The 10,976-nt window shown below is 41.6% G+C and overlaps 1 protein-coding gene across 9 annotated transcripts in view; it reads right to left on the bottom strand.

Moving 5' to 3' along the window:
* TNRC6A (trinucleotide repeat containing adaptor 6A) overlaps positions 1 to 10,976 on the bottom strand; it is a 219,020-nt gene that overhangs the window by 21,829 nt on the left and 186,215 nt on the right. For 7 of the 9 annotated variants that reach the window (XM_074381914.1, XM_039477909.2, XM_039477911.2 and 4 more), the window contains 5 exons: positions 9,933 to 10,109; positions 8,879 to 9,054; positions 7,360 to 7,392; positions 5,760 to 5,840; positions 5,039 to 5,090 (listed from right to left, as the gene is read on the bottom strand). In XM_074381914.1, coding sequence (XP_074238015.1) covers positions 5,039 to 5,090; positions 5,760 to 5,840; positions 7,360 to 7,392; positions 8,879 to 9,054; positions 9,933 to 10,109 — 519 coding nt within the window. The remainder of the gene's footprint in view (positions 1 to 5,038; positions 5,091 to 5,759; positions 5,841 to 7,359; positions 7,393 to 8,878; positions 9,055 to 9,932; positions 10,110 to 10,976) is intronic. The other 2 variants (XM_074381912.1, XM_074381915.1) reach the window with 2 other exon arrangements.

The following is a 10,976-nucleotide window of genomic DNA, read 5'->3' on the forward strand; positions in this document are numbered from 1 at the left end:
GGTAAGTTTCCATTAATACGTAACAGAAACAACAAAAACAATCAGCACCCACTGTGATAATCTGCCATTTAATAAATGATTTATGTCAGTCACTATCGTAAGTGCTTTTTTCTTTTTTTTTTTTTTTTGAGACAAGATCTTGTTGCCTAGGCTGAAGTGCAGTGGCAGATCTCGGCTCACTGCAACCTCCGCTTCCCAGGTTCAAGCAATTCTCCTGCTTCAGCCTCCCAAGTAGCTTGGATTACAAGTACTTACTATCATGCCCAGCTAATTTTTCTATTTTCAGTAGAGACAGGGTTTCACTATTTTGATCAGGCTGGTCTCCAACTCCTGACCTCAAGTAAGCTGTCCACTTTGGCCTCCTGAAGTGCTGGGATTACAGGCATGAGCCACTGTGCCCGGCCTCATTGTCACTCTTAACACAGATTTTCATCTCCCTATTCCTCATCCTTGACGTTTTCTCAATCCTCAAATCTCAGTATCATTTCTTTGCAACTGCTGTTCTTTGAGATGTCTGCTACCACCTTAATACTTACCTTTACTACTCTCATTCCAGGTAAGTGGAAGAGGAAAGCATTTTAACAGAAGGAAAACAATTCTGAAAGCAGCTAAGAAGTACTGTTCCAGATATAAATCTGGTATCTGAATAATCCACCTTTCACACTTAGAAGCCCTCTCTTGAATGTCAATAATCCTCACCACAGCCTCCTCCTCTGTTCTGTGTTAAGGTGTCACAAGTCACTGATGATACCCAAGCTAGCCATCGTGAACTCTTTTCCCCACTCTCTCCATCTAATCCTGTAACCAATTCCAACCAGTTCTCCTGTCTCTCTCTCCAAGCTGTTCCTTCTTGATAATTCACATTATTTTTGCCTATGCAAATAATATCTTCTGAAAGAATAGTAGCGGCCAGGCATGGTGGCTCACGCCTGTAATCCCAGCACTTTGGGAGGCCAGGTCAGGAGTTTGAGACCATCCTGGCCAACACTGTGAAACCCCATCTCTACAAAAATACAAAAGATTAGCTGGGCATGGTGGTGGGCACCTGTAATCCCAGCTACTCGGGAGGTGGAGGCAGGAGAATCGCTTGAACCTGGGAGGTGGAGGTTGTAGTGAGCCAAGGTCACGCCACTGCACTCCAGCCCAGGTGACAGTGCAAGACTCCATCTCAAAAAAAAAAAAAAAAAAAAAAAAAAAAGAAAAAAGAAAAGAGTAGAGTAGCAGCATGTTACATCTTTTCCACAAACCATTCCCCAACACTTCTGCATTCCTGCATCTCTTTAAAAAGAAACTGTCAAATGCGGCAATCTCCCTTTAGTCCACCAGTCAGTCCTCTAGTAGATCCATTGCCAATCACTACCCCTAAGCCCCGTTGTCAAATCTATTCCCTGAAAGCCAGTTTTCTCTTTTCAAAACTCTGTACTCACTTGGCTTCTGAAAAATTATTCTACTCAAACTTGTCCCACTTCTGCTCAGGATCCCACCCTTAAATGCTATTATTCCTCAGGGCTGTCTTCGGTCCATTATCCTTCAACTCTCTCTAGTCGAACTATTCCTATGGCTTACACTACCATCCACATGTAATTTTACACTTCATATCTCAAGCCCCATCTATTCTGAGTGCCACATTCAGATTTTTGAATGTTTACTGGACACATCATGACAGGTGGTTTTCAGAGCACTTTCAAACTCAATATCTTATCTATCAAGCCTGCTATTCCTATATTTCCTACCTCAAATAATGACCAGTTATTGATTTATTGTATCTCAGCTCCAAATTCACCCTTTTTGACTGCTCTATGAAAACATATCTGCACCCTTTACATTTTTTTCCTTAGCCAGCTGATACTCAGGCTTTGTCAGAAGAGGGTGCTGGAGAGACAGGGCAAGAGGAAGAGTGCTGCTTCCTGGGCCAGCATGTGCATTTGGTAGGTATGGGCAGCCCTTGCAGCCTCTCCACTGCCTGGTGGGTCAACAGCATTCAGCGGCAGCTTCTCTCAGCATTCCCCTCCCTCCCACATCAAATGGTTTTGTCACAGAATGTCTCTGGTGAAATATCTCTCTATGAATGCCTTTTCCTAGCACTGCAGAGGGCAGATTTCCTTCAAGTTCCACCAGCATGACATCGTAGCAACTTCTGTGCCATTCAGTGAGCCATGAGGGAGGCAGAAACTTGTCCTAACAGGAAGAAGGTCACATTCTGGACATGGGTTTTTCTTGCCTGTAAAGCTTCTGCCATCCACAGCCTCACAGAATGCCTTCTCCACTGTCGCAGCACTCCTCACAGCCATCATGTCTTATCTAGGAGCTCATGTCACAGCAGAGGATATACAGGACTGGGTTCACGCCCATGGGATTAACAGAGCTTACCACATATGCCACTGTCTGAAAGTAGCTAACCAAATTGACAGGCTTACTAAATAATCAGTTAAAAAGCAAGTTGGGAGACAACATCCTAAAAGGGTTAACATCTGTCTTAGGGGGATGTAGTATGTGTCTCCCCCATTACCAGAATTTGTAGGTCTCAGAATCAAAAGGTGAAAGTAGAAGTGGCTTCTCTCATAATTATACCTAATGAGCCACTTAAAAAACGCTCACTTTCTGTTCGGACAACTGCTGATTTACAGAACTTTGTCCTTGAGAGAGAAAATGCTTCCAACAAAAACCACAACAATGGTTCTTCTGCTCTGCAAAATGAAGACTACCTGGACATTTTGCATGCCTTCTGATATGAACTAGCAGGCAAAAAAAAGGACTAGTCTATTGGCTGGGGTAACTGATGTGATTACAAAATGAAGGCAGTGAAGACTGTCTGGAACCCAGGAGATTCTCTGGGATGCTTCTTAGTACTTCCCATACCCAGTAGCGAAGGTCAATGAAAAACGACGGCAACCATAAGAGGCAGGACAACTGGGGGCTCAGATCCTTTGGGAATGAAGGTTTGGGTCACTTAACTCCACCAGCTAAAGAACCCAGAGCAGCTGAGGTTCAACTTGAAAGGAAGAGGCAGTGATGGGAGGAAAGCACAGACACCAATGGTGGCTTGCAGCCAATTACAGAAATAACAATGGTAGTAGATTTGAATGTTTTCTATTGTTTGTCATAAGGATATGTTAATTTGCATAGGCCAAGCATTTTCTTTCCTGTTTTTACCTTATTCACAAGTTATTAGATGTTAACTTTTATAATTTAGTCTTTAGGTAACAAACTGTGCATTTCTGGGATGATTGTATAGCCCATAAGAAATACAATGACCCTTTAGATGGTTCATCTCCTCAGTTTAGAGATAAACACCACATCATTTGCAAGAAAGAAAGCAGTATCTTGTTAAGCAGAAATACAGAGTTGCGTTGTCATTATACTGGACAAGTATGTGTAGAAAAGTACATATGGAAGGTGAGTAGTGCTGCTTACTGACTTACTTCCTCTAGCTCCAATTTTTCACCCTTTCTGATTGTTCTGTGAAAAAAATGGACTTGGGCCCTGTATAGATATTATTTCCTTTGCCATCTGGCACTGACGTTTTGCAGGTACAGGGTGTAGAAGGAAAGGTTTGGTTTCCTAGTTATGGTCTGCTCTCTCCTGCAGCACAGGTAGCTTTGCCAGCACCAGGATCCTGCAATGCTCACTTCACTGGTGGCTGGCAGCATCTACCAGCAACCCCTCTGGCAGCTTCATAGTATAAGACACCTCTCCTGTGCTCTGCTTTCACTGGTATCTTAAGAGGGTGGATTTCCTAGAATCCTACTGGCATGGCACCATGGTGAGACAAAGGGGGCTCTTCCTTGGGCATGCTATGTCAGTCCTCACTGAGTGACTTCCCCTTGTATCTGCTATTGCTACTCCAATTCATTGTTAAAACCTTGTATATTGGCCGGGTGTGGTGGCTCACAAGGTCGAGAGATTGAGACCAACCTGGTCAACATGGTGAAACCCCATCTCTACTAAAAATACAAAAAAAAAAAAAAAAAAAAAAAATTAGAAGGCATGGTGGCGCATGCCTGTAATCCCAGCTACTCAGGAGGCTGAGGCAGGAGAATTGCCTGAACCCAGGAGGCGGAGGTTGCGGTGAGCCGAGATCGTGCCATTGCACTCCATCCTGGGTAACAAGAGTGAAACTCCGCCTCAAAATATATTTAAAAAAAACCTTGTATATTACAATTTTCCTGTTCAAATTACTGTGTAGTTTCTCTCTCCTGACTAGACTCCAATAGCACTACCATCTACTAAACTGTCCAGGTTAAGTTTTCATCAAACTCTCTTCCTCACCTGCCTAAAAATTGGTTCAAACTGGTTATCAACTTCTGTTGATTCCAAATCCCATGTCTCCATGAATTACATTACTCGCATCTGCTATCTTAGTTTGGAGCTTTGAAAATAATTACTGGCTACTGAAACAAGTATCCACCTGGTTTTGCTATCTTTAGTATCTTCTTGTCTATCTCCTGCTACCAATGTTCTTTATTCTAAGATACTGTCAATCTATAACTAAGATGATTTTTCTAAAACATAAATCCAAACCAGGCCATTCCCCTGCTTCAGTTTAATTCCATATTTTAATAATAAAGTTCAAATTCCCAAGCTCCTCATGACTTAGCACCTACCTCATTTTCTAGCATCTTCATCCAGGTGATCTTTCACCACCACCACCACCACGCCCGCAACCCCCACCAATTTTGTTTTTCTTGTCCATTCTATGGAACGACTTGCCATCTCTCTAGCATAGTTTAAGAGTCTGTCATATACCTAGGCCCTTCTACATGCTGTTCCCTAATGAAGAAGACTATACCCTCCAATCTGAATAACTCCCTTTTGACAGGACTATCTGTAAGGTAATTTGACTAATACCATCAATGATCTGTTCAGTGGCCTGCACTTCCAAGGCACGTGCACTAATTTAACCAGAGCATGTGTATGTATATTGGACAGCACAGTCTCCCCTTGTCCTGGCCCTATATCAGGGTTCTTTCAGTAGAATCATGTTGTGGATGTGCTTGTCCCTCAATGAGGAATAGAAACAAATTTAATTTTCTCTTACCTCCAGAAAGGTCCATCTTATTGCTTTGTACATTTTCCTCTGGTGAGTCTCTCTGAAGAAAGAAAATGCAGCATGTTAACAGACCTTAATTTATCAATGTAAACAATAAAAAAATGAAGAATTTTACTTTATTTCATTATCTGTGAAATTCAAGTGGATCATAAAGCTTCACTTTTCATTGTCTAATGTAATTTTAAAAATGTTTTAAAATAAGACATGCAACTGAAGTTTTTAGCTGAAACCATAAAAATAAAGGTTCGGAGGTCAATTTTACCCTAACATCAAATACATTCCTAAGGACTCGAAGACAAAAAATAATTCCTTTTTTTTTTTTTTTTTTTTTTTTGAGATGGAGTTTTGCTCTGGTTACCCAGGCTGGAGTGAAATGGCGCAATCTCGGCTCACCGCAACCTCTGCCTCCTGGGTTCAGGCAATTCTCCTGCCTCAGCCTCCTGAGTAGCTGGGATTACAGGCACGCGCCACCATGCCCAGCTAATTTTTTGTATCTTTAGTAGAGACAGGGTTTCACCATGTTGACCAGGATGGTCTCAATCTCTTGACCTCGTGATCCACCCGCCTCGGCCTCCCAAAGTGCTGGGATTACAGGCGTGAGCTACCGCGCCTGGCCCGACAAAAAATAATTCTTAAAAAAAGAGTGAAATCAAGATAAATTATAGACCACTATTAGAGGAGGAAGGAGTTGCTAAGAAAACACACTTACCGAAAAACTGATATTTGAAAACTGTTTAACAAATGGATTTATCCACGCTTCTTCTTGTTTGTTTCCACCTTTCATCATTCCCTTTGTAAAATAAAAGAGTAGAAAAGATGCCATGGCCATCTCTGTTTAACTGGGTATAGTGACGGATTAATAAAAACTTAAGACAATCCCCAATTCTCATTTTTAGCCAATAATTCCTCCTCCAATCAACTCTTATCAGAGTTGTTAATGATTAAAAATCAACTTATTTGATTTTCAACTTCCTTTGCTCCAGTCCTCTGGTATAGCTGTAATGTACAGAGAAATCTCTAAAGGCAAGCAGTCAGAAGGAAAAGACAGAAGCAAAAGGCCTCGATGACCCACAAATATGAAAACAGGGCCTTTGAGTAATGGAGAAGTGTAAGATTAGTTATAATTTAGATTTTTGGAAATTTCACTCCAAACCAAAGTAAAAACAATAGTGACTCAGGTTAGTCCAAAGAAGCCAATTTAATCCCTAATTTAATTATGCTATATGCATTCTACTGAAAAAACACCATGAGTTTCCCACATGAAAAAGTAGTTTAAAAATTCAATTTGTGTTGCCAAGAACACATGTCTAGCAGATTGAACTTGGGATTCCTCCTGCTTAGGGCTGGCTCTCTGCAGCTGGTTGGGGTACGGATGGTAGGGAAACTCCACTGAGTTGAGAGGATGAAAGATCTGTAATTAGCAGTCTAGCAGACAAGGAGGCTGGAAGCCAGAGAGACCTAGGTCTCTCATTTATGTGAGGATCACAAGACCATCCTCAGTCTGTTGCCTTCATTACCCTTTCCCATTGCTACTGTCCATTCCTTCTGACTGTGGAACAGAACACAGCTTCACAACTTCCCCCCAAATGCAGGTTTCTGAAGCAAGCGCCTAACTCTCTCCGCAGATTCTGAAGTTGGCTTTGATCCCTTTTCCGCTTTTACCCCATCCATCCCCATACCTAACTAGCTGCCAAGTTCTTCTGTCCCTTCTATTCTGAAATGCCTCTCAAATTAGTCCCTTCCACTATATACCTATTCTCATTTCCCAACTCAAGCCCTCCTTTCTAGCTTGAATTAATGCAGATGCTCCCTGAGATCCCTTTGTCTCTCCTCTACGTCAATTTATATATCATACTATCATTGATTAGCTTTCTTTTAAAAATAATTTTAAAATGCCACTGATATTGTTTTCTATTCAATTTCATTGGTTACACATTTTACACAAAATAAAGTTAAAACTCCTTGGCACGCTATTGAAGACCCTACAATCTGCCTTAACTACAGAACCAGATATCTTGTCACTTCTTCCTAGAAATTCTACATTTTAATTATGTTGGGCTACTATCTTCCTTAACACATCCCACCCCAAGCATCTTGCAAATTCAAGCTGACACTCTTAGGAAGCTCTCCTAATGCCCCATACTAGACTGTGAGCTCCCGAAAGGTGAAGCTCATATCTTAGTGTATTTGAATCCCCAGCACCAAGCACAGTACCTGGCACACAGCAGAGGCTAAATAAATGTTTGCAGCTGCTTTCTAAAGATTTTTACTAGCAGAAACAAAGGAGAAAGAGTAAAAAGGCTACACACCCTTTCCCTTCTCCTTTTTTTGCCACTCAGACCCTGTAAGGAAAGACAAAGTCACAAAACAGCATGGTCCAGTGGGAGGAACACAGGGTTTGGAATTGGAAGACCTAAACTTAAGTCCTTACTCTGTCACTAATTACTGCAACTTTGGGCAAGTCATCACCTTTTCCAGTCTCAAATTCCTCATCAGTGTCCTATCTTAGAAGGTTATGAGGATCAAATGATTTATGTAAAACATGTAAAAGCACTTCATAAGCTATATGGCAAGGCAATAGGCAAATTCAGCCAAATGAAAAGTTTTAAAAATGAAAATGGCAGGTCCTAGACGTAGAATCCCAGGATTAAAAGTGAGGAACCTTAGCAGTTAGCTAGTCCAGCTATCCACTGGTATTTGACTTCTAAGGTCCCTCAAAAGGTAATCATTCTCAAGTATGGTGGGTTAGGATGTTATGTCAGAACCACTTGGGGGACTGGGCACATATTTTGAAAATGGTCCCCAGGAGGATCTGATGCCAGTCCCCAATGCCACGTCTTAAGAACGAGTGCTCTAAACCAGTGGTTCCTAAACCTGGCTCTGCACCACAGACATTTGGGCAGCTTCTTTAGGATAAGAAACTTGTTCTAATTTCCAAAACTTCAGTAGACCTGAGGTACAGGAAGTTGCATTTGTAACAAATGCCATGGGATTCTGACGTAAAGCCAGCTTTAGGAATATGATTTGTCCACAAATAAAAGCAAAATTGGGCTTAGTGTGGTGGCTCAAACCTGTAATCCCAGCACTCTGGAGGCTGAGGTGGGTGGATAACGAGGTCAAGAGATGGAGACCATCCTGGCCAACAGGGTGAAACCCCATCTCTACTAAAAATATGAAAATTAGCTGGGCGTGGTGGCACGCACCTGCAATCGCAGCTACTCGGGAGGCTGAGGCAGGAGAATCACTTGAACCCAGGAGGCAGAGGTTGCAGTGATCTGAGATTGCACCATTGCTCTCCAGCCTGGGTGACAGAGACTCTGTCTCCAAAAAAGAAACAAAAAAAAGCAAAATCAAGCTCAGATCATTCCTAGGGATTTTTGTCACAGGACCTTTTGGGATGAGATAGGGACAAAGATGACAGGTGAATAAAAAGGATGGTGACTCTGGGTAAGGGGGTGGCAGGGGAACTCCAGGTGAGGAGGTGAAATGGGAGATGAACTGGCAGTGGATGGAAAGAGTCAACATGGAGATTTGCCCTTCTCTTCATCCTCACCACTGCAGGCACCACCCTAGGATGAGGGGTTGTCCCAGGCAGCACTGGTAGAGGGGGAGGAGGAGAGAAATCCCAAGCTGTAGCAGTGGGGAGAAAGGAAGTTCCTGTGGTCTTATGTTTCTCTAGCTGGCTGCCCATACAGGTGGCTATACCTAAGGTGGAGGCTGCCTGGACTGTACTGACTGCCAGAAATGGGCAGGCAAAAAGTTAATTTTCTGTGGGTAAACTACCTTTGGAATTTAAAGTTTCAAGGGCTTTAGCCTTGAAATGTTTACCTTTGACGACATTTTCTTTGTATATGGTGGCCAATTTAAAGATGAGTTAAGCTCTTGAGATGAATTACTATTCCACATTCCAATCTCTACATCCTCTTCCTCTTCCCAGCCAGTGGGGCGATTTCCAGGCAATGGCATATCATCACCACACCAGCCATCTTGCATAGATTTTGGCCCTGATTGTGGATTTGTGATACAAAGAGAAACATACTTTAATAAAAGAATTCTTTCTAGAGAACAAGCATACATTAAAAATTGGGTAGAGAACCTAAGGAAACACACACACGCACAATTATTTCCCTTCCTGCATCTGCAGAGAAGAAATGTATGTTTTATACTAAGCTAAAAGTTCCATGAAAAAGAATTTATTCTTAAAAATTTAATAAAACTCCTCCATGCCTTTACAAATCATGGTTCTTGAACAATGGTGGCACTCTCATTTGTATCCACTTAATAATCTGCATAGTGACGCACAAGACAAAGAAAATGAATGAAATTTGAAAGAATCAATTTTTGTATATATTTCAAGAAGAAAGGCCAAAGAGTATTTCAAAGTCATAAGCAGAAAGCATCTTATCTTCACACATGGTCCCTGGGATTCCTATGGGGTATCTTGTACACAACCTATGGGATAATGACAATGTTAATTTGAATCTTGGATCCTTTCTGAACTATGCCAATTACCTGTAACTTTCAGGGAATCATCTGACACTTTGAATACGTGTCCTCATAGGTATATTACTTAGCCTCTCAGGCTGGATGACATGAAAGTTGCTAGTAAACTCTTTCTAGATAACCTAATTTGGTAAAATATAATTTATTGTATATGCAAATTAATAGTTACAGTTCTAAGCAATATGAGAAAAGAGGAAAATTCAAAAGAGAATAAACCATGTTACAAAACCAAAGAGCAAAATACTGAACCATCATCTATCATGTCGTATTACATGAATATATTATAAATAACATAGAAACCTTATCTAATTATTTAATTATAGTCAGTGAGTGATCACCACTGCTACAAAACAACTACCAGGCATTGTCAGTAACTTACCAGATTTGCTTAACGCTTGTGGACCAACAGAGCTGGAGCCCCACGTGGATGTGCTGGATGCCGCAGCAATAGGTTCCCCCCAGCTGGGACCACTGTCTATGGGCTTACCCCATGCTGAAGTACCATTATCCACAGTTGTGGCTGGAGTAGAAGGCTCCCCCCAGGGCTCACCCCAGCCTTTAGAAAGTGTGGGAAAAGAAGTCATCAGCATAGAAGGTAAGGAGGTGCAGTGGAATAAGGGACAATAAAGAATATTTAGGGACCAAGGATGAAGAACCTCATGTTTATGTACTGAATAATGATACTGTGATAGGCAAAAAGATGGCATCTGTTTTATGTTTAAAAAAAAAAAAAAAGACAAACTATTTCCCATTAATATAACTACAAGGTGAGAATTTTTAAAACTTCTTTCATAATTACCCTCTAGGCCTATAGCTGATTATGGGAAACCACTCTCCTTTGAGCATGAATTTAATTCCTGGAAAAGTCAAGTATTTCTGAATGAAATTTTGTGAATTGGAGCAGGTGATGAGCTATACCAGCTGGGTGCAGTGGCTCATGCTTGTAATTCCAGCACTTTGGGAAGCTGAGGCGCAGATTACCTGAGATCAGTAGTCTGAGACCAGCCTGACCAACATAGCAAAACCTGGTCTCTACTAAAAATACAAAAATTAGCCAGGTGTGGTGGCGCACACCTGCAGTCCCAGATACTTGGGAGGCTGAGGGGAGAATTGCTTGAACCCAGGAGGTGGAGGCTGCAGTGAGCTGAGATTGCGCCACTGCACTCCAGCCTGGGTGATGAATCAAGACTCCCATCTCCAGAAAAAAAAAAATGTCTACACGTGCACCCTTTTCACACCACATACACTGGAAAAACAATTAACAATTAACTACCCAGCTAACAATAATGGGTCACCTACTTTTTACACATGCTGAACAATGCTTATTTTAAAATTTAAAGTATTAGGCTGAGGTTGTCCAAAGGGGGAAAAAAAAAAAATCAAAGCCAACATGCTTCATCTTAGCTACATACTTCTTCCTTTT

Source organism: Saimiri boliviensis, chromosome 12 (assembly GCF_048565385.1).
Source record: "Saimiri boliviensis isolate mSaiBol1 chromosome 12, mSaiBol1.pri, whole genome shotgun sequence".
Classification (NCBI taxonomy): Eukaryota; Metazoa; Chordata; class Mammalia; order Primates; family Cebidae; genus Saimiri; species Saimiri boliviensis.